General features: G+C 38.9%; 1 protein-coding gene across 2 annotated transcripts in view; it reads left to right on the top strand.

Moving 5' to 3' along the window:
• The first annotated feature begins 415 nt into the window (after window positions 1-415).
• CDKL2 (cyclin dependent kinase like 2) overlaps window positions 416-24175 on the top strand; it is a 44998-nt gene continuing 21238 nt past the window's right edge. For both annotated transcript variants that reach the window (XM_010342608.3, XM_003931983.4), the window contains exons 1-7: window positions 416-906; window positions 4937-5133; window positions 11821-12015; window positions 17627-17805; window positions 19382-19494; window positions 20891-21030; window positions 23582-23670. In XM_010342608.3, the coding sequence (XP_010340910.2) occupies window positions 4966-5133; window positions 11821-12015; window positions 17627-17805; window positions 19382-19494; window positions 20891-21030; window positions 23582-23670 (884 nt within the window). In that variant the 5' untranslated portion in view covers window positions 416-906; window positions 4937-4965. The remainder of the gene's footprint in view (window positions 907-4936; window positions 5134-11820; window positions 12016-17626; window positions 17806-19381; window positions 19495-20890; window positions 21031-23581; window positions 23671-24175) is intronic.

Here is a 24175-nt window from a genome sequence, read left to right as displayed (position 1 = left end):
AATCAGTCACCTCCTAGACTGTCACCGTCATCTCCTACCTGGCTCAGACGGGCCGCACCGCCTGGAACGAAAAGGAAGCAGGGAGTCGCGGTCAGGCCGCGCCTTCGCGACTCAGGGCCCCCGGCTCCCACGCTCCTCCTCCCCGCCCCAGCGGCATGACTGTGAGGGACACCTTATCGCACTCTGCATAGTCTTCGCAGTGGGCACCCCAATCGCCTCCTGCCCCCCGCGAAGGAAGAAAGGCGCCTCCCGGCGAGAACCAAGGCGTGTGGGGACGCAGGGCCTCTGAGCGTCAGGGAGCAGAACCTGGGCCGAGCCCTAGGTGAAGGGGCTGGGTGGTTGGCCCTTAGCCAATCATGGCTCGTGACGACAGGGCTCGGCCAATCAGAACAAGCGAGGTCTGGCGCACTCAGGGCGGGTGAGGAACCGCCCCCTTGCAGCTCCGTGGCCAACGCCTTAGTCCAGGGGTAGTTGGAGTGGTGCAGGTTTCCGGACTCCAGGGACTAGGGGCCTTATGAGCTGGGAGGTGGTGCCTCTCACCCAGCTAATTTCTCTCTAGCCCTTGGCCTTCACAGATGTTGGTGCCTGCCGTGAACGCATTCTGATCTGGGCCGTTATCTGTCTCCCAGGACTTCGTGCCTGTGGTTGGGGACGGAGTGAGGTCGTTGCCTTGACAACGACAGCATGCGGCCAGTGGTCCTCCTAAGTGTGAGCTTGCGGCGGACCGAGGCCCACCTGCCTCCTTGCCTGCGTCGCTCAGGACCTGCGAAGAAATCGCAACAGCGCTGCAATTGCTAGTTTGCTAGGCAGCATCTTTTGGACCTGCGAGCGATATGCATTTCACCTCCAATTTGCTTCCAAGTTGAAAACCTTTGGGTCTTTCCGTGCAAACGGACTGAAGAAACAGTAAGTATAGTACTTTTAAAAGCTATTATTATCTCGTTTTTTTTTTTGATCTATAAAAGATTTCAATCTTTTTTGTTTTGTTTTGTTTTTTTGAGATAGAGATTTGTTCTTGTTGCCCAGGCTGGAGTGCCCAGTGGCACTATCTTAGCTCACTGCAACCTCTGCCTCCCGGGTTCAAGCGATTCTCTTGTTTGTCTTAGCCTCCCGAGTAGCTGGGATTATAGGCATTTGCCACCACGCCTGGCTAATTTTGTATTTTTAGTATAGATGAGGTTTCTCCACCTTGGTCAGGCTGGTCTGGAACTCCTGACCTTAGATGATCTACCTGCCTTGGCCTCCTAAAGGGTTGGGATTACAGGCGTGAGCCACTGTGCCAGGCCTTTCAATCTGTCTTAAACAAAATAAAAAATTAGCATTCTCCAAATATTTTATCTAAGTTTTTGATATTAGAACCATTTAGAAATGCCACATTGACCATTGGCCAGGTTTCTTTTTCGTTTGTATTACCCTTCCATACAAGAGTAGAAGGCATGGGAAGTTATAGTTTATGAGTAACTGTTTCAGAAAACAAGAGGCTTTTTAGGCCGTGTTACTTTTAAAGTATTTGTGGACGGTGCCACTTGAAAAAGCAGGTGTGTTCAATGTGGTGTGTTCTGATGTGTAACTGATTCGGAGAATAAACTTGAAGCAATCAACCCGCATTAATGTTAGCGTGTGATATGCTTCAGAACGCCTCAGACATGCTTAAAGTCATTTTTTTTTTTTGGTCACTTTTCATTTTCAAATATTGAGGGCACCAATTACAAAATGTTTTAAAATGATCCAGCTTATAGATTCAAGCTATTTTTGTCATTGGTATGATAAACCTAAAGCCCAGTCCTTAATAAAACGTACTTTCTTAATGGAAGAGAAAAATAATTAAGAACAGATAGAATTATATGGAGAATTTTTTTCAAATACCAACATTTTGTTAAGAAATAGTTAATGAAAGTGAAATAGAAGGTAAAATGTCAAATGCAGGGAAAGTTAGTGTCTGGGACACTGCTCTGTAAAAAGTTCATGGTAGAATCTGCTATGAAAACTGGTAGTAAAATAATGAAATAATTTAAGTTCATGTTCATTGGTATTATTTTCATTTCTCACCCCCCAAGATCAATCTTTTGGTTCTCCATGTATATCTACATTAAAAATAAGTATATTATAAAATCTCAGCCAGGTGTGGTGGCTCACACCTATTATCCCAGCATTTTGGGATGCCGAGGTGGGTGGATCACCTGAGGTCAGGAGTTCGAGACCAGCCTGGCCAACATGGTGAAACCCCTTCTCTACTAAAAATATGAAAATTAGTCAGGTATGGTGGTGGGCACCTGTAACCCCAGCTACTTGGGAGGCTGAGGCACAAGCATCGCTTGAACCTGGGAGGTAGAGATTGTAGTGAGCCGAGATCATGTTACTGCACTCCAGCCTGGTGACAGAGTGAGACTCCATCTCAAACAAACAAACAAACACAATCTCAAACTTATATGTCAAGTGTGGGAAATGTATACATTGGATTAGCATAGTTCGCTAGAACAAAGAGAATATTTGTTTTGTCTTTGCATCACTTTTCCAACAGAGAAACAGGAAAAACAATTTGCAATCTGAGTAAATTAATTTTAGATTGCTGTAAGTACACAATTAATATAATAAGCAAGAATTTTTTCTCTTTCCAAAGTTTAATAAATGAGCATTTTTATATTGTCAGGTTTTTAAAAAAATCAACTCTGAATCATCGTTGGATATGTAATTATTAAAAGACTTTGTTTTTTTCTCCTGAAACCTTTGGAAACACATTGGGATTTAGAGCAGCATTTTTTATTCGTAGCTCCTAGAATTTAATTTCAAAATCATATTTTAAAAATAAAGTTAACTTTGGAGTTATAGTTAATAACATATATATCATGACAATCAAACCTTATGAGTTAAAATCTATCTGTATTTGGACTGAAGTAATTTTTTTTTTCTGTACCAAAACATTTGTACAATGATTGCTGGACCTCCATCAATCATTGGTAAAACAAGAAAGATTGTCTTAGGATTGCCTTTATTCAGAAAATGTCATATAATGTGAGTAAAAAATTTCAAACACAAATTCAAATTATACTTATAGTAAGTAATCATTAACAGGATTTTTGAAATACTTTTACTGTATTTGGTACTACTATTTTATTTTAAAAAATCTGCGTATATACTGATGTCATTACTCTTATTTTCTAAGTTCAATATAGTAATTAGTATTGTAAGAAAAATAAAGAAAAATATTTTATCAAAGATGCTCTGTGTTAATTTTTTTTGAGACGGAGTCTCGCTCTGTCACCCACGCTGGAGTGCAATGGCATGGTGTCAACTCACTGCAACCTCCCCCTCCTGGGTTCAAGTGATTCTTATGCCTCAGGCTCCTGAGTAGCTGAGATTACAGATGCATGCCACCAAGCCAAGCTGATTTTTGTATTTTTAGTAGAGACGGAGTTTCACCATGTTGGCCAGGCTGGTCTTGAACTCCTGACTTCGGATCCGCCCACCTTGGCCTCCCAAAGTGCTGAGATTGTGTGAGCCACTGCGCCCGGCCTGTGCTAATTTTTTTTTGTGATCAAATATTTTTTCCAGTTAAGTGGAAGGTGCATAAATATGTCCAACATTGATCTAAATCCAATGTCGCAAAAAATGTTGATCTTCGTTAAAACCAAATTCAGGCCGGGAGCTGTGGCTCATGCCTGTAATTCCAGCACTTCTGGAGGCCAACGTGGGTGGATCACTTGAAGTCAGGAGTGCTTGTAATTCCAGGACTTTGGGAGGTTGAGGTGAGTGAATCACAAGGTCAAGAGATCCAGACCATCCTGGCCAATGTGGTGAAACCCTGTCTACTAAAAATACAAAAATTGGGGGCGGGGAGGGGCAAAAAAAATACAAAAATTAGCTGAGAGTGGTGGTGCGAGCCTGTAGTCCCAGCTACTCCGGAGGCTGAGGCAGGAGAATTGCTTGAACCTGGGAGGTGAAGGTTGCAGTGAGCCGAGATCACACCACTACACTCCTGCCTGGTCAATGGAACGAGACTCCATCCCAAAAACAAACACACAATCCCCACCAAATTCAGTTATGCACCTTTGAGTAAAAAGGAATTGTGTTTTTTTCTTTTCTTTTTTTTTTTTCTGAGACAGAGTCTTGCTCTGCTGCCTAGGCTGGAGTGCAGTGGCGCGATCCTGGCCCACTGTAACTGCTGCCTCCCGGGTTCAAGTGATTCTTCTGCCTCAGCCTCTGGAGTAGCTGGGACTATAGGCGTGCACCATCATGCCTGGCTAATTTTTGTGATTTTAGTAGAGATGGGTTTTCACCATGTTGGCCAGGCTGGTCTCAGACTTCTGACCTCAGGTAATCTGCCTGCCTTGGCCTCCCAAAGTGTTGGGATTACAGGCAGGAGCCACCGTGCACAACCTGTGCTTTTTTTTTTTTTTTTTTAGACAGATTCTTGTTTCATTTTTCAGGCTGGTGTGCAGTGCCATCATAGCTCACTGCAGCCTTAACCTCCTGGGCTCAAGTGATTCTTCCACCTCAGCCTCCCAAGTAGCTGAGACCACAGGTATACACCACCACACCCAGCTAATTTAAAAATGTTTTTTGTAGCGACAGGGTCTTGCTATGTTGCCCAGGCTGGAATTGTGTTTTTTAAAGTGAGTTGTGATTGTTATGTATGATAGCTCGAATATTGCTTTATTAGAATTAAAAATGCATGGAATTTAATTAACATGGCATTTAGTAATTTAAAGTTAATGGCTTCAATTCCATTTGCCTTGTCTATTACAAAACGTGTGTGACCATTTTGAAAACATAGCATACATGTAGAAACACTAGGAAATTGTGAATTAACACAGGACAGCCATGAACACAGTGACCACTCTAATATGGAAAACAAGCTGGGAAGAATTAATTTGCTGGAAAGGTGAGGGAAAATAACACACTCAACATTGTTAATTCTATGTTTTGGCTTCCACAGCAAAAAGTTTCTACTGGCTTTAAATTAAAATGGAAAAATATGAGAACCTGGGATTGGTTGGAGAAGGGAGTTATGGAATGGTGATGAAGTGTAGGAATAAAGATACTGGAAGAATTGTGGCCATCAAGAAGTTCTTAGAAAGTGATGATGACAAAATGGTTAAAAAGATTGCAATGCGAGAAATCAAGTTACTAAAGGTATGTAAATTCATATATTAAAATGAAAAAATATGAGTATAAATTTCTTTTCTGGCAATAAGAAATACAGTGATTAGATATGCAAATTTATTTATCTGGTGAATATAAACCTGATTTTAAATTATTTTTTTCTTCTTTCTGTATATTTCTGCATATTTTTCAATCATCTATCTATAATCTGTGTTAGAAGTCCCAAAGACCACCCACACATTCGATGACTTGTTAGGAGGACTCACAGTCCTCAGCATATAGTTGTACTCATGGCTATGATTTATTGTAGTGAAAGGATATAAAGCAAAATCAGCAAAGGGAAAAAGCACACAGATTGAATTCCAGACAAACCTGGCACAAGCTTCCAAGAGTCCTTTTCCAGTGGAGACACAGGACACAGTTATTTCCTCCAGCAGTGGATTGTGACAATACGTGTGAAATATTATCTACCAAGAAAATTCATTAGATACTCAGTGCCCAGGGCTTTTTTTTTAATTTTTTTGAGACGGAGTTTCACTCTTGTTACCCACGCTGGAGTGCAATGGTGCGATCTCGGCTCACCGCAACCTCCGCCTCCTGGGTTCAAGCAATTCTCCTGCCTCAGCCTCCAGAGTAGCTGGGACTACAGGCGTGCGCCACCATGCCCAGCTAATTTTTGTATTTTTAGTAGAGACGAGGTTTCACCATATTGACCAGGATGGTCTCGATCTCTTGACCTCGTGATCCACCCGTCTCGGCCTCCCAAAGTGCTGGGTTTATAGGCGTGAGCCACTGTACCTGGCCTTGCCCAGGGCTTTTATTGGGAATGGGTCACATAGGCCCTCTGCCTGGCACTAACCAAAGTTCCAAACTTCCAGTAGTAAAGCAGGTATTCAGCACAAACAATATTGTTGGCCTAACTTTGTCAGTTTTGGAAATGAAGAGAATTTTCCTGAATCCAAGTTTCCAGGTGCCAATCAAGGGCCCACTTTGCAAGCCAATCTTTCTAAGAATAACAGCAGTTTTAGGCCTACTGTATCAAATCTTTGCCCTTCTCCTCCATCAATCTCATCAGAAGTTCAATTAAATTTTATTTATCTTTAGAAAGAACCAATGTTTGACTTTGTTGATCATGTGTATTTCTTTTCTATTTCATTAATTTTTGCTCTTTATTATTTCATTTCTTCTACTTATTTGTATGGTTTTATTTTGCAGCTGTTTTTCCTAATTTGTTGAGATAGATGCTACTCTAATTTTCCGCCTTTTTGTCCCCTCAAATGTGCATTTAACGATATACACTTTCCTGTGGGAAGAGCTTGATATGTATCCTGGAATTTTTTTTTTTTTTTTTTTTGAGGCCGAGTTTCGCTCTTGTTGCCCAGGCTGGAATGCAATGATGCAGTCTCAGCTCACTGCAACCTCTGTCTCCTGGGTTCAAGTAATCCTCCTGCTTCAGCCTCCATAGTAGCTGGGATTATAGGCATGTGCCACCATGCCTAGCTAATTTTTTTTGTATTTTATGTAGAGATGAGGTTTCTCCATGTTGGTCAGGCTGGTCTGGAACTCCCAACCTCAGGTGATCCATCCACCTCGGCCTCTCAAAGTGCTGGGATTATAGGTTTGAGCCACTGCGCCTGGCTGGAAATTTTGATTGTTAACAATATTTTCTCATTTCTGTTATATTTTTTCTTAATCCCTGAGTGATTTAAAAATATATTTCTTAATTTCCAAACATGGAAATTTTCTATGTTTTTCTTTCCTGGTTATCTATTTGTGACACAACTACCCTATGATGTGAGTATACACCGTATAAGAATTTATTTCCTTGGAATTTCTTGACATTTGCTTTTTGGTTCAAAATATAGTCAACTCAAAAAAAAAACCTCTTGTTCCTGAAAAGTATTCTATGTATGTTCATTAGTTCATGTTAATTGTGTTGTTTAAATCTTCCAGATTTTTATTTTTTTATATGCTTGCTTATGCTTGAAAAGAAACGTGTTAAAGTCTTCCTTTGTGAATCCTTTGCATTTTAGATTTTTCTACTTTTCATTGTAGTTCAGTTAGTGTTTATTTTTATAAACAGAAACAATATTATTAGTGTATAATATTTAGAATTATCATATATTGCTGTTGAGTTAAATCTTTTGTCATTATGCAGTAACCCTTTTTATTATAGTAATGTTTTGTTTCATTTGCTTTTTTGAGACAAGGTCTTGCTCTATCCCCCAAGCTGGAGTGCAGTGCCATGATCATGGCTCACTGCGGCCTTGAACTCCTGGGCTGAAGCAGTCCTACACCTCAGCCTCCCAAATAGCTGGGATTGCAGATGCGTGCCACTATGCCTGACTAATTTTTTAATTTTTAGTAGAGATAAGGTCTCACTATGTTGCTCAGGCTGGTCTCAAACTGCTGAGCTCAAGTAATCCTCCTACTTCAGCCTCTCAAAGTGTTGGGATTATAGGTTTGAGCTACACCTGGCCAGTATTTTGTTTTAAGGCCTACTTTATTTGAAATTAATAAAGGTACAAATATTAGTTTAATTTTGGTTAGTGTATCCATAGTAAATCTTTCTCCATATTTTTACTTTTAATTTTTCTGAATTTTGTTTTGTTTTGTTTTTAGACAACAGCTCTTGTTGTCCAGGCTGGAGTGCCGTGGTGTGATCTCAGTTCACTGTAGCCTCTGTCTCCTGGGTTCAGATGATTCTCCTGTCTCACTGTCTTAGCCTCCTGAGTAGCTGGAATTACAGGTGCTTGCCAATGCTCCTGGCTAATTTTTGTGTGTGTGTTTTTTTTTGAGACAGAGCTCACTCTGTCACCCAGACTAGAGTGCAGTGGCACGATCTCGGCTCACTGCAACCTCTGCCTCATGGGTTCAAGTGATTCTCCTGCCTCAGCCTCCTGAGTAGCTGGGACTACTGACATGCACCACCATGCCCAGCTAATTTTTGTATTTTTAGTAGAGAAGGGGTTTCACCATGTTGGCCACGATGGGCTCGATCTCTTGACCTCATGATCCACCCGCCTCAACCTCCCAAAGTGCTGGATTACAAGCCTAAGCCATCGTGCCCAGCCTAATTTTTGTATTTTCAGTAGAGACGGGATTTCACCAAGCTGGCCAGGCTGGTCTCTAACTCCTGGCCTTAGATGATCTGTCCGCCTCAGCCTTTCTAAGTGCTGAGATTACAGGCATGAGCCATTGCGCCTGGCCCCGTATTTTTTCTGAATTTTTGTTTAGATGTATATCTTGTGAAAACTGTATAGTTATATTTTTCTTTTTTCCTGTTTGATAATATTTGCCTTTTAATTGGAGCATTTATTCCATTTACATGTAGTATAATATCTGATGTATTTTGAAAATATTTATCTACCACCTTAATATGTGCTATTATATTACCAGTTCTCTACTTACTTTTCTTTTGTTATTTGGATTGATTATATTTATCATTTCTGTTTTTCTAATAACTCAGAAATTATACACTGTGTTTCTGTCTTTTAGTGGTTACACTAGATATTAGTCAAAATTTAACATTATCAAATACTTGATCTTAATTACGGTGTTTGACACAGTCAAATCTTATGACTTTTCCCTTATGGATATCCAGTTGTCCCAGAAACATTTATTGAAAATACCATCTTTTCTCCACTGTTCTGAATATTCCTTTTGCTACATGTTCTCATATATAGGTAAGATTTTATTCTGTCCCATTGGCCTATTTGTTTAAGCTTGTGCCAGTAGCCCACAGTCATGTTTATTCTAGTTTGTAAGTTTTTTTGAGACAGGGTCTCACTCTGTCATCCAGGCTACAGTGCAGTGGCATGATCTTGGCTTACTGCAATCTCTGCCTCCTGGGATCAAGTGATTCTCCCACCTCAGCCTTCCAAGTAGCTGGGGCTACAGGTGTGTGCCACCATGCTTGGCTAATTTTTGTATTTTGGGTAGTAAAGATGGGGTTTTGCCATGTTGCCCAGGCTGGTCTTGAGCTGCTTGGCTTAAGTAATTTACCCTCCTCAGCATTCCAAAGTGCTGGGATTATAGGTGTGAGCCACTGCACCTGGTCTAGTTTGTAAGTTTTTATATCTGGTAGACTAAATCCTTCTGTTTTGTCCTTCTTCTATAAGACTATCTTGGCTATTTTTGTCTCTTTGCATTTTAGAATCAACTTACCAATGTTCATAAAAATTCTAGGAATTTAATTGAATTTATATAGATCAATTTATGGAGAACTGATATGTGTACAATATTGCATCAGTTCATGAACATTGTATAATCCTTTGTTTCTTGGTCTTCCTGTATTTTTTTTTTTTCTCAGAGATGGAGTCTTGCCATCACCCAGGCTGGAGTGCAGTGGCATGATCTTGGCTCACTGCAACCTCCACCTCCCAGGTTCAAGCAATTCTGCCTCAGCCTCCCAAGTAGCTGGGATTACAGGTGCCTGTTAGTACACCTAGCTAAGTTTTGTATTTTTAGTAGAGATGGGGTTTCACAATGTTGGCCAGGCTGGCCTTGAACTCCTGACCTCGTGATCTGCCTACCTCGGCCTCCCAAAGTGCTGGGATTACAGGTGTGAACCACCACACCTGGCCAGTCTTCTTGCCTTAATACACACTTTGTCATTAGTATGTTTGCATTTTTGATCATTATGTATATGATATATTGTTTTGTTTTGTTTTTTCGAGACAGAGTTTCACTCTTGTTACCCAGGCTGGAGTGCAATGGCGCGATCTCGGCTCACCGCAACCTCCGCCTCCTGGGTTCAGGCAATTCTCCTGCCTCAGCCTCCTGAGTAGCTCGGATTACAGGCATGTGCCACCATGCCAGCTACTTTTTTGTATTTTCAGTAAAGACGGGGTTTCACCATGTTGACCAGGATGGTCTCGATCTCTTGACCTCGTGATCCACCCGCCTCAGCCTCCCAAAGTGCTGGGATTACAGGCTTGAGCCACCGCACCCGGCCTATTTTTTAATCTTTTAAGAGACAGAGTCTCACTCTGTCATCCAGGCTGGAATGCAGTGGTATGATCACAGCTTACTGTAGCCTCCAACTCCTGGCCTCAAGCTGTCCCTTCACTTTGGCCTCCCAAAGCGCTGGGATTACAGGCATGAGCTACCATGCCTAGCTGTATTGTTTACCTTTATAACTATAGTGTTATATAACAGTTACTTATTTGTAAAGTAATTATTATATTTCCTTTTCTCTCCCACTCACCTACCATCACCTACCAACTGATTTTAGAAGATATCTTATTACTTTAGTGTTTTGTTTTTTCATTTTGTTTCAAGATAGGATCTTGCTCTGTTACCCAGGCTGAGGTGCAGTGGCATGATCATAGCTCACCACACTCACTGCAGCATCCAACTCCTGGGCTCAAGTGATCCTCCCACATCAGCCTCCCAAGTAGCTGGGACTAGAAGTATGCCCAACCACATAAGGCTAATTTTTAAAGTTTTGTAGAGATGGGATCTCACTATGCCCAGGCTGGTCTCAAATTCTCTTACTTTGTCCTCCCAAGTCACTGGGATTACAGGTGTGAGCCACTGCACCTGGTTTATACATATCTTGTTTACATATTCTGCATCATTTGTGCATTGTTGCATTTAAAATGTTCACTTTCTACTTTGTAACCACGATGCCCACATTTGTATAAGATGTAGTCCTGCATTAAATGGATTCAGTACTCATGTTGTCTTTTACTTGAATGACAATTTGATTGGGTATAAAGTACCTGGATCATACTTGATTTCTTGAGCATTTTGAGAGCTGTATTCTGTATTCCAGTGGTTTCTTTCCCTTTAAAGGTGGCAACATTTTTTTCTGATGAGTGTAAATCTACCATTTGTATTTATTTCTTATTTCTTCCTCATTTCTTACATCTTTGAATAGATCCTTGATTGGTTCCTCTTTGATTGTTTCTTATAATAAAGTGTGAGTCCTTGGAGGACTATTTGTAGGAGGTTCATTTGGGGGCGAGGCCATTACTTTGTTCTAGGCTAGCAGGAATTTACCGTAATTCACAATAGTGTTTGTTATCACATATGCCTGAGTGTGGGATTGAATTCTATTAGCTTTAATTTCTCTAAAACATGCAGTTGCAGGTTTGTTCATAATGAATTGTTTTGCCTTCTACTCTGCCTCACTGAGAGATTGTTTCCGGCAAATTTGTTTCTGTGTGGTTCCTTATCCAGCCCTTCTTCCCTGCTGTTTCTTGGTGCCATTCAGTTCTAGGGATGTTTTCACTGCTTCCTATGAGCCTTATTTTCATTATATTAAAGAAGGACTTTTTTGTCTTTTCAGGGTATGTCACTGGCTTTTGTGTTCTCTTGCCTAATTACAAAGTGTGATCTCTTACTCTGCTAGCTTTGTAGCCACAGACGATCTTTTGGTGTCTTCCTATACTCTTGTTTGACCTTGATTACGTTTGGTAGTCCCATCCTGTTGTGAGTAGGGGTCATAGGTCTCTCTTAGTTTCATCAAAGATGGAGTTACACTTTTTTTCTTATTGGCTTTATTTTGTTCTCTGAGAGGAGAAAGGAGCAATATAGTCTCTCAATTGTAGTTTAAAAACCAGAATATGCTTTTGCAATTTACACTGTATATGCATTTTATTTTTCTTATGCCAAGATCTATTTTAAATTATAGTTAATTGCTAATAATTTGATCTTATATAAACTATTTTGCATTTTTTATAACAGCTGTTTTGCATTTTTTTATAATAGCAACTGAGGCATGAAAATTTGGTGAATCTCTTGGAAGTGTATAAGAAGAAAAAACGATGGTACCTAATTTTTGAATTTGTTGACCACACAATTCTTGATGACTTAGAGCTCTTTCCAAATGGACTAGACTACCAAGTAGTTCAGAAGTATTTGTTTCAGATTATTAATGGAATTGGATTTTGTCACAGTCACAATGTAAGTATTGGGTTTAAATAATTTGCTTTATCACATAGTTATTCATTCATTAATAATTTAATCTGTCTTTTTGATTTATACATTTGAAAATAAGTTGCAGACATTAGTACACTTTAACACTAAATACTTCATCTATACATCTCATTAATTAGAGTTACATATTTATTTTCTTTTTTTCCAAGATGGAGTCTTGCTCTGTTGGCTTCACTAAGGCGGAGGTTGATCTCGGCTCACTGCAACCTCCGCCTCCCAGATTCAAGCAATTCTCCTGCCTTAGTTTCCCAAGTAGCTGGGATTACAGGCATGGACCACCACACCCAGCTAATTTTTGTATTTTTAGTAGACATGGGGTTTCATCATGTTGGCCATGCCTGTCTCAAACTTTTGACCTCGTGATCTGCCTGCCTTGGCCTCCCAAAGTGCTGGGATTACAGGCATGAGCCACTGCTCCTGGCCCTGTTTTCTGTTCTTTTTTAAAAATTTTTTATTGTACTTTAGGTTCTGGGGTACATGTGCAGATCACATTTACTAAGTGAAATGCACAAATGCTAAGTGATGAATTTTGACAAATGCATAGACCCAAGGGTCTGTGTATTCATTAGTTTGTGTTCTCTTGCCTAATTACAAAGTGTAAATATATTAAAATTTCTACCCTTATCCTGTAGTCTGTCACAGTAATTTTATATCCTTTGAGTATCATATAAAAGCACCTCCAAGATGAGTGATACCTATAAAGTATAAATGAATAACTCAGCACATAGATTTTGCCAGTTTTACAAAATATTTTAAATGCCATTTTTTGTGTGATTATAAAAGTAATAAATGTTAATGGTAGAAGAATTAAAAACTAAAGATAATTATGAAGAAAGAAAAAGTCATTTTACATACCTGCCACCTAAAAGGATATATTTATTTTTTGTTGTTATTAGTATTCACTGTCTTTAATTTTTAAACTATCTTTCATTGTATAGTTTTATTATGTTATTGAGTTATAGTGTGAAGTTTACGTGTGTGTTTGTGTGTGTGTGTGTGTGTGTTAGAAAAATTGCTCAGTAGAGGCAGATACCTAGTTTCTACTGGGAAAAACACTACCCTTTTTAGGAGGCCTCCCATAGTGTCCTACTGGAAACTTTGGAATGATCCAGGCTCAGAATATCTATTTTGAGAAATGTAATTTTGAGACTCTATCTGTCTCTTAGGGCAGACTCACATTGACCAAACCCAGGAGACTGAATGCCAGTTTACTAAATTGCAAAAAGAGATAATCGTTACAGGGAAGATATATATATAAACAGAATAATAATAATGTGGTTTTTGCAATAAATCAGATCAGCATGAGGTGTTAGTGAATCAAATACTTAATGGTATCAATTTAAAAGATATTGATTCATCCTTCTTCATAAAAATGATGATATCATCCCAATTGGCCTGTAATACTTGAAGTTAGGTGGCTGAATGCCCTACATTCATCTCTGTACTAAGGATAGGCTTGCCGGTGGAACCAGCAAGCAAAAAGAATCATTGTCTCTCTCCCTGCAGAAGCGCATTTGAATGTATTCTGCTTATATTGCTTCTTTGTCCCTTTATTTTTATACTTTCCTGATGAATCAACCCATGTTTAATAACACATTCTACCTTTAGATGTACAGATACATCTAGGCAGTTTAGAGTCAAGTACTGCTGGCATGAGTGCCATTCTGTCTTTAAGGAAAGAGATTTTAGGCTGGGCATGGTGGCTCACGCCTGTAATCCTAGCCCTTTGGGAGCCAAGATGGGTGGATCACTTGAGGTCAGGAGTTAGAAATCAGCCTAGCCAACATGGTGAAACCACATCTCTACTAAAAATACAAAAAATTAGCCAAGCATGGTGGCAGGTGCCTGTAATCCCAGCTACTTGGGAGGCTGAGGCAGGTGAATTGCTTGTACCCAGGAGGCAGAAGTTGCAGTGAGCTGAGATGGCACCACTGCCCTCAAGCCTGGGCAACACAGTGAGACTCTGTCTCAAAAAAAAATAAGAAAAAATAAAAGAGATTATAAAATCCAGTGGTTCCCTGCTAAGCTTCAGAGCATTTACGTATCTCTTTATGGAAAATGTGAATTTTTATGGGTGGAGAACTGATCTCACTCTAATTTACGAACACTTGTCTCAAGGGAGCATTAGTGTTATTAGGGTTGCCTGGCAGTCATACTACTTTTTTTCTAGTCCATTTACTCTTCTTTTTTTTTTTTTTGAGATAGAATCTCACTCTGTCACCCAGGCTGGAGTGCAATGGCGTGATCTTGGCTCACTGTAACCCCTGTCTCCTGGGTTCAAGTGTTTCTCCTGCCTCAGCCTCCCAAGTAGCTGCGATTTCAGGTGTGCACCACCATGCTTGGCTAATTTTTGTATTTTTAGTAGATGTGGGGTTTCACCATGTTGGTCAGGCTGGTCTCGAACTCCTGGCCTCAAATGATCTTCCCACCTTGGCCTCACCAAGTGTTGGGATTACAGACTTGAGCCACTGTGCCCAGTCTCCATTTGCTCTTATTTACTTTATTTTATTTTTTTGGAGAGGGAGTCTCGCTCTGTCACCCAGGCTGGAGTGCAGTGCTGAGATCTCGGCCCACTGCAACCTCTGTCTCCCGGGTTCAAGCAATTCTCTTGTTCAGCCTCCTGAATAGCTGGGATTACAGGTGCCCACCACCACGCTTGGCTAATTTTTGTATTTTTAGTAGAAATGGAGTTTCACCATGTTGGTCAGGCTGGTCTTGAACTCCTGACCTCATGATCCGCCTGCTTCAGCCTCCCAAAGTGCTGGGATTACAGGCGTGAGCCATTGCACCCCGCCTCCTCCATTTACTCTTAAACTCTTCTAGATTATGATTTCTTACCGTCTTTCTTCTCGAACCCTAGTGCCTCTTCTCCAGTCCTTACTCCCAGCCTCCAGTTAAATGGAGATAATAATAGCATCTATCCATAGGGTTATTGTGAGAATAAAATAAGTTAAAACATGAAAAACACTTAGAATAGTGCCTGACACGTAAGTGTTCAAGTGTTAGCTATTATTGCTATTATTATTAAAGATATTTTTTAGGTTTTGTTTCCTGGGCAGTTAGCATTTCTCTTCTTAATGCAGACAGATAATAATGATAAGGGTTGGAATAAATAAACACACACATACATACATACATATAAACACATATATGTACACGTAAGGATGAGATGCCAGACTTTAAGAAAATCAAAACATTTATTCTCAAATATATTATTCATTTTTATATTTATCTATATATGTGAGCACTTGATTTTTTTTTTTTTTTTTTTTTTTTTGAGACGGAGTCTTGCTTTGTCACCCAGGCTGGAGTGCAGTGGTGTGATCTCAGCTCACTGCAACCTCTGCCTCCCAAGTTCAAACGATTCTCCTGCTTCAGCCTCCTGAGTAGCTGGAATTATGGGCACGTGCCACCATGCCCAGCAATTTTTTTTGTATTTTTAGTAGAGACGGGGTTTCGCCATATTGGCCAGGCTGGTCTAGAATATCTGACCTCGTGATCTGCCTGCCTCAGCCTCCCAAAGTATTGGGATGACAGGTGTGAGCCACTGCACCCGGCCAACACTTGAATTTTTAAAAATATAAATACTGTTTGAATCCTTTTGTGAGCCAGACTGAATAACATATTTAAAAACAAATTTAAGATTGCTGTCAATTCAAGTTTGATCCAAATAGTATAGAGCATTATGAGATTTGTAGAACTCCAAACAACTTTTTACTGAAATTACTAGGTATTATAAATTATTTAGGTTATACCTAGTATTAAAGACCCATGTGAGAGCCTACCCTTTTCAAAATACTTTCTCTGGCCACCCCAGTCTGCAATGAAGGGTTTTAGGGAAAATTCTACTCATATCATCTTGGTTATACTTAGGATCTATTGTTGTTACCATAAGTAAAAAGGTATTAGAGTTGGGAAGTAACGTGATGATCAGGCACTGTAGCCCCCTCATTTGTGGGATGAGAAGATAGACCTAGAAAGATTGAGTTGTCTCAGGCTGTACTGAAAACCAGGGACCAGACCCAGGTCTCTTCACTTGCATTTTAGCTCCTTCTACCACAGCACAGGTGGTCTGAGCCTGGACCTGTGTCCTCACCATTGATATCTAGGGTAATAAAAGTTGGTAGCCTGTACAACATGCTCAGCAATGGCAGATTGCCACTTAGGATGCTGGTCTTCTAAAAGACTTTAAAACAAATCTGTCTTTTCAAAATACAATTTGCTTATATTCGATAATTAGGCCTGATAATGTCTTTTGCTTAACTGTAGATTTTTAAATGTTATCAGAATACCAGTATCCTGTTTTATTCTTCCGAAATGCCTCCTTCAGAAACCTTAACCACTGACGTTTTTGTTTACTCTTTACATTTCTAATTGCCTGTGAATGTCTATACTTGAGTGCTCAGCATTCCACTCAAAAGTCCGTATGATTAAAACAAAACTAATTATTCCATTAAAACTTTCTCTAGACTTTTCTATTTTTGAAAATGGAACCACCATTCTTTTGAATTATCAGGTTCAAACAAAATATCTAAGACTCCTTCTAAATTCTATTTTATTTATTTATTTATTTATTTATTTTTGAGATGGACTCTCACTCTGTCTTCCAGGCTGGAGGGCAGTGGTGCGATCTCGGCTCATTGCAACCTCTGCTTCCCTGATTCAAGAAATTCTGCTTCAGCCTCCCAAGTAGCTGGGATTACAGGCACGCGCCACCACACCCAGCTAATTATTTGTATTTTAGTAGAGACAGGGTTTCACCAGGTTGGTCAGGCTGGTCTCGATCTGCTGACCTCAAGTGATCCACCCGCCTTGGCCTCCCAAAGTGCTGGGATTACAGGCGTGAGCCACTGTGCCGGTCTATTGATTCTTAATTTAATGTATCTCCAAACTGCATTTCCTCCCTCCCACTCCTCTGAATACCAGCCTAGTTTAGGCCCTTATCACCTCATACTGGTCCCACTGCTCTTCCTGCCTCTCGTCTTTCTCTCTGATTTAGCTCATTTATGGTCAGCATCATCTTTAAATACCACATTGTCTGTCACTTCCATGAGTTCCCAGGGTCTTGCCACAGTTCCTAGTCTGGCAGCTAAGATATTTCTTCTCCACTTCCTACAACTGTACTCTAGAAAAAAACATTTTCCCGAAATCTCTTATCTATTCCCATTTCTATTCTTGCTCTCTTTGTCACATTCACTTAGATTGCCCTTCTTTTTCTTTATTTATCTAGATCATGCTTAGTATTAAAGGCCTGTGTTAGAGCCCACCCTTCCATAAAAATCTTCCCTAACTGCCCCAGCTTCAATGATAGCTTTACTCTCTTAGTTTTCAGAGCAGTCATTAACCAAACAATTGATTTAGTAATTTGAAAAAATATATTTTATCCAATATTTTTGATTGTTTAAATAAAACTTCAAGTATAAATGTTGTTTCTTGCCCAACTAGGTCCTAGGTTATTTACTTTCTATGCTTTTGTTTGTATTCTTTATAGGGACAAAATGCAATGCCCTGCACATAGCAGGTGCCCCAAAATGATTAATTTTATTTAACATCTGTCACACTCTGCTTCTTGTCTTAGATCATACACAGAGATATAAAGCCAGAGAATATATTAGTCTCCCAGTCTGGCATTGTCAAGCTATGTGATTTTGGATTTGCACGTACATTGGAAGCTCCTGGGGAGGCTTATACTGATTATGTGGCAACCCGGTGGTACAGAGCTCCGGAACTATTGGTTGGTGACGTCAAGTATGGCAAGTAAGACAGCAATGATGGGGAGGAGTAGATTTTAATTCTTACTTCTTGCTATAGTGGAATGTTTGTTATATGATAAATGATCCCTCTAATACTGAAAGGAAGGCTAGAGTTTAGGGAACTATATAAGGTGGTTTGTAATCATTTTTGGTGCTTCCCCTTTAAATATTCTTGTGAAACAAGTATACTTATTTTAAAGGTGGGGAAATTAAGTGCTCTATTTTATACAGTGCATCAGAAATAGATATATTTATCACTTGTAAAGAGAGGTTAACATTGGTTGGTTAAATGTGACATTATTGAAACAGGGCAAGACGGAGTAAGCAAAGGTAGGGGCAGAAATTAAGTAAAATGTTTTTAAAGCATAAATTATCTTCACAAGGGAATTCTTCAAAGAAGAAAGGATTGTAACTTTTACTGTTTTTGATAGAAATCTTTCTAAAATATTTTCTATAATTTCTGTTTTCAGAGCACACTAAACATTATTTATTATTTTATTGATTACTCTGAGTTCTCATTTTGCTAACATTGGAATTTTTGTGCCATTTTATAATTCAGCAATAACCTTAAGCATTTTAAGATAGTTGTTCCTATGCCAAATGATGCTTGTATATTCTTTGAATTCTTATAACTGATTTGTAAGATAGTTTTAAAATTTTTATCCCTATCAGCCTTCAGTTCTCTTCACTGTGACTGTATTTATCCTTAGCAATCACCTCCTCTTTCTGGTATGCTGTTTTCAGTACGCTATGGCATAGCATAGATTGGTCCAGCTTGCTAGAGTTATGTGTAAGCAAAGAAATGAATAGGCTCTAAATGGAGCCTGAGAATTTTATTTCCAGAGTAAAATATACATAATAACAGTTCTGGCTTTTCAGAAAGCATTTTCCTTTTATGTCACATCATTGAAGTTTCTAGAAAGCTCACTTAATGCAAAATTGGGAGTTAGAACTTTAATAGGGAAATATCTTTTCATGGGTAATTTAAGGGTTACTATAGATTGAGTATTCCTTATCCTAAATGCTTGGGACCAGAAGTGTTGCAGATTTCAGGTGTTTTTTTTTGATTTTTTATTTTGGGATATTTGCATTATATCAGTGGAGCATCCCAAATCTAAAAATCTGAAATCTGAAATGTTCCAGTTGACATTTCCTTTGAGCTCACCTCAGTGCTTAAAAAGTTTTGGGACGCCGGGCGCGGTGGCTCACGCCTGTAATCCCAGCACTTTGGGAGGACGAGGCGGGTGGATCACAAGGTCAAGAGATCGAGACCATCCTCGTCAACATGGTGAAACCCCGTCTCTACTAAAAATACAAAAAATTAGCTGGGCATGGTGGCGCGTGCTTGTAATCCCAGCTACTCAGGAGGCTGAGGCAGGAGAATTGCCTGAACCCAGGAGGCGGAGGTTGTGGTGAGCCGAGATTGCGCCATTACACTCCAGCCTGGGTAACAAGAGAGAAACTCCGTCTCAAAAAAAAAAAAAAAAAAAAAAAAAAAAAAAAAAAAAAAAAAAAAAAAAAATTTGGGTTTTGGAGCATATTAGGATGGCAGATTTTACACTACCTTGCTTTTCTTTCAGGGCTGTTGATGTGTGGGCCATTGGTTGTCTGGTAACTGAAATGTTCATGGGGGAACCCCTATTTCCTGGAGATTCTGATATTGATCAGCTATATCATATTATGATGTGTTTAGGTAAGATTACACATCTGAGTTTTATATTTTAGAGATTTTTCTGTGCATTTGTTTGTGTGTGTGTGTGTTTGTGATTTTGCAAGCCGTTACATTAAAGATTATATATGTTTTAAGTGAAGGTAAGGAGCATATAGGAAAATTATGTGTGTATTTTAATTTATTTTTTCCCTTCAGTATGACATTGGTCTATCTGATGCATGTTCTTAATCACACTCACCTCCCTTTTTCCCTCAACAGAGAGGAGAAGAGCAGAGGTTGTGCGTTTCTCTACACTTTTACATATAGTTAATTACATGTAGAGAGGATGCAATGATCATTAATTATTTGTGAGTTAGTGAGCATTTGGTGTAATATAACTACTGTCCCTACTTCCATATTCAAGAGAAGAGACACAGAGATTTCCAAGGTTGCTTAAACTTGCCTCAGAATTGAACTTTTGCTGTTAGTGCTTTTGACAGAATTTCAAAGCTGGACTATGCAAATCTGACGTTTATTGAAATATCAACTTCAGATTTGAGGATGGAGCTTGGAAATAACTATTTAACTATTTGATTTGAAGTTTTCAAATTAGAAATTCAATAAGCAGTACAGTGGCTTCTTACAGTGGAATTTTCAGATATATTTTATATTCAACTGGATACTAAAGTTGAGAAGAAAGATGAAGTGCTCAAATCTGACCTTAATATAAGCACAAAATCAGTTGACCAAATATCAGATTCTTAAAGGGGTAGAACTGATTTATCTAGATAAGATCCTGTCCATATGACTATTAATATTTTTATTGTTTTTTTTTTTGTTTTTTTTTTTTTTTTTTTTTTTTTTTTGAGACGGAGTTTCTCTCTTGTTACCCAGGCTGGAATGCAATGGCACGATCTTGGCTCACCGCAACCTCCACCTTATGGGTTCAGGCAATTCTCCTGCCTCAGCCTCCTGAGTAGCTGAGATTACAGGCACGCGCCACCATGCCCAGCTACTTTTTTGTATTTTAAGTAGAGACGGGGTTTCACCGTGTTGACCAGGATGGTCTCGATCTCCTGACCTCGTGATCCACCCGCCTCAGCCTCCCAAAGTGCTGGGATTACAGGTGTGAGCCACCGCGCCCGGCTAATATTTTTATTGTTTTGTTCAGCACTTTATGCTTTGTAGTTAGAAACAAAGTGCTGGTGCTTATATCTGGAAGGTTATAAAATATTCTTTAGTTGTCCTTTTCCTACACTCCTTAATACTACTGGGTACCGCCAGAGTAACAGCATTGTCTTTAGTCAATTTTGCATGCTGAGGGAGCCCAAACTCCATAAACCATGTTCCGCTATTTCCTCTATTTCAAACCTCCTGTCTCTTTACCACTTCTATCAAGTTGTATAATAACAGAGATATGTGCTTTTTTCACTTCCAGGTAATCTAATTCCAAGACATCAGGAGCTTTTTTATAAAAATCCTGTATTTGCTGGAGTAAGGTTGCCTGAAATCAAGGAAAGAGTACCTCTTGAAAGACGCTATCCTAAGCTCTCTGAAGTGGTGATAGATTTAGCAAAGGTAATTATATTTTTTGTTTATACTTTCTGACAGGGAATTTATGCACTATTGAGACTTGTTTTTTCTTTTTTTCTTGTCTAGTTGATCTTTTAGGTCAAAAATTTCCTCTGATGATTTTAATTTTTATACATTTAGAAAGAATTTAAATAATTTGATGGGGGTAACTTTAGAGAAAAAGGACTGAAAATTTTACCTGTTCTAAAACTCTGTAAGAAACCATTTAGTGTTTTCTAGCATTTTGTAAATGTGAAAACATCCTCACTGAAAAACATATTAAAAACCTAAAAACACTGCATAATTTTAATGTTTAACATTTAAAATGCAAGCCTTGTGTAAATGGAAAATAAAATAAAAGTAGGATAAGAAAATAAAAAGGGGCCAGACACAGTGGCTCATGCCTGTAATCCCAGCACTTTGGGAGGCTAAGGCAGGCAAATTACCTGAGGTTGGGAGTTCGAGACCAGCCTGGCCAACCTGGTGAAACCCTGTGTCTACTGAAAATACAAAAAGTTATCTGGGCGTGGTGGCGTGTGCATGTGATCCTAGCGGCTTGGAATGCTGAGACAGGAGAATCACGTGAACCCAGGAGGCAGAAGTTACGGTGAGCTGAGATCGTGCCACTGCACTCTATCCTGGGTGACAGAGTGAAATTCTGTCTCAAAAAAAGAGAAAAGAATAGAAAAGAAAAAGGATAGAGAAGTAGGAAAATATCAAAATGTAGGGCATAGAGTCATGATCTGTATGGTATTGTTAAAGGAGTTTGTGCTTAGCCACTGGATTTGCTGCAGCCAGTTTACAAATGGCCAATACTTTTTTGTTGTATTTGATTAAGGAAGATGTTTGAGAGATTCTCACTCTATCAAGTGAGAATCAACTCGAAGAGTTGACCTTTTTGGAATTATTAGCTCAAAAAATTCTCATTAGTTAAGATTGTTTAAATTATTGATAACATATCTACCTCTGAAACACTATGATACAACATTTACCCAAATTTTTTTTGTTTTTTACTTCTTTTTTTTTGTTTTTTTTCTGCCTTCTCGGCACTAGCATGTTTTAAAATTCTTTAATTCATGAGGTTTAGTAAGCTTATAACTAATTATAACAAGTTCTTAAAATAATACATTTCCAGTTTTTTACATAATCTTCTAACAGATGGAAATATTTTTAATTGGTATGAGCTTTGTGATCTCTCTGTAAGGAGATATAAAGGCAATAAAGGTAAAACTATTGTCCAACTTGTGTACCTCAAGTAGAACCATATAAAACTTTTAAAACATTTTATTTTCGAAAATTTCAAACAGAAAAGAAAATAGAATAGTTGTATAATGAACCTTCATGTACTCGTCATCTAGCTTCAACAATTATCAAGCTTTTGATAATATTGTTTAATTTATCCACACTCTCTTCAACTTTTTTTTTTTTTGGAGTATTTTGAAGCAAATCCCAGACATCTTATTTTACTTATCAGTAGCACAGTTGTGCAGAGAACTTTTCTTGTTCACTTAAAGTTACTTATTGAGTCCCATCTATTTTTACTGGCATTTTAAGAGTTTTAATGAATCAGAACAAGACTTTGCAATAAAATAAAACAAAATAAAATTATCTTTGTAAAGCATCTAGCATAGTTATAAGCACAGGGTAAATCCTCTCTCTTCCATTCTGTAATAAACTTAAGTTTTAAGAATTCCAAATAATTTTTTACTATAATAAAATATCTAACTGATATTTAAAGTTTCATTAATTTTCATGAAATTTCATTTTATACTTTGAATTAGGATCTGAATGAAGTCTATAGGTTACAATTGGTCAATATGTTTTTAAAACTTTATTTATAAGCTTCTCTTCATCTCTTTCTTTTTTGTTTAAACGTTGCAACTTATTTGTTGAAGAAAGTAGGTTGTTTGTCCTTAGAATTTTCTACATAATGCAGTACACATGTTTCTCTGTGTCCTGGTTTTCTTATAAACTCACAGTAGAGTTAGAGCTTGATCAGAATCATGTTGATCTTTTGGTAACACTGCTTCACAGGAGGTTTGTGTATTTCTGTGTAGAGACACTGTATGTTTGGTGGTCTTTCTTTTTGTGATACTAGCAACCATTGATGGTCACTGTTTAGATTTGTGATTAATCTTTATCCTTGAGTATAGTTTAAAATTCATTGGCGCCCAAGTGTGGTGGATCTCGCTGGTAATCCCAGCCTTTTGGGAAGCTGAGGAGGATGGATAGCTTGAGCCCAGGAATTTGAGACTAGCTTGGGCAACATGGGGAAGCCCTGTCTTACAAAAAATACAAAAATTAGTTGGGTTTGGTGGTGTGAACCTGTGGTCCCAGCTGCTCAAGAGACTGAGGTGAAAGGATCACCTGAGCCTGGAGAGGTCAAGGCTGTGGTTAAGCCATGATTGCGCCACTGCATTCCAGCCTGGGTGACAGAGTGGGACCATGTCTTAAAAAAAATCGTTGACTATAAAGAGGCATTTAAAAAATATCTTTATAAGTTTAAATGTAGGTAGTTTTTCTTTGATATGAACTCTAGGTGTTTTTAATTTTTCAGAAATGCTTACATATTGACCCTGACAAAAGACCCTTCTGTGCTGAGCTCTTATACCATGATTTCTTTCAAATGGATGGATTCGCTGAGAGGTATAATACTAACCCATGTTTTTCAGGTCATACCAACCTAGGGTTAAAGTAAGTCTTCCACAGTTGTCACAAACAGCATTTCTCTTATTTCTGTTCCTACCTACATGCAGTTCCTAGGGGTGGTCTTCTACATTTACTAAATTAGTGCTCTTGGTTTTCATGAAGCAGTCACTTTATGCTCTTCTTTCTGTCTCCCTGTGGTGACATCTACCAGTCAGGTCATTGATTTCTATGTTGCTACCAACCGTGTGATGCCATTATCTTAGATGTTGATGCACTTACAAAGGTGCCATCTCCTGTTGATGCCCAACTCATACCACACCAAGTCCTTTGATACTGCTGGCACTGCTGGTGTGCTGAGACCTTGATGTGCCAAACCTGTGGGTGCCAGAGTTGCTGCCATGGTCTTTTGTGCTGCTCAAGCTGCTGGCAGCAGTGCAGCTGACGAAACAAAAAGTAGTGAGATGAGTGGCATTAACACATAGCTTAATAAAAGATAGCTAGG

This window comes from Saimiri boliviensis, chromosome 3 (assembly GCF_048565385.1).
Source record: "Saimiri boliviensis isolate mSaiBol1 chromosome 3, mSaiBol1.pri, whole genome shotgun sequence".
In the NCBI taxonomy this organism is placed as follows: domain Eukaryota; kingdom Metazoa; phylum Chordata; class Mammalia; order Primates; family Cebidae; genus Saimiri; species Saimiri boliviensis.
The sequence above is the reverse complement of the archived record's forward strand: the minus strand, read 5'-3'. Positions and strand labels throughout refer to the sequence as shown.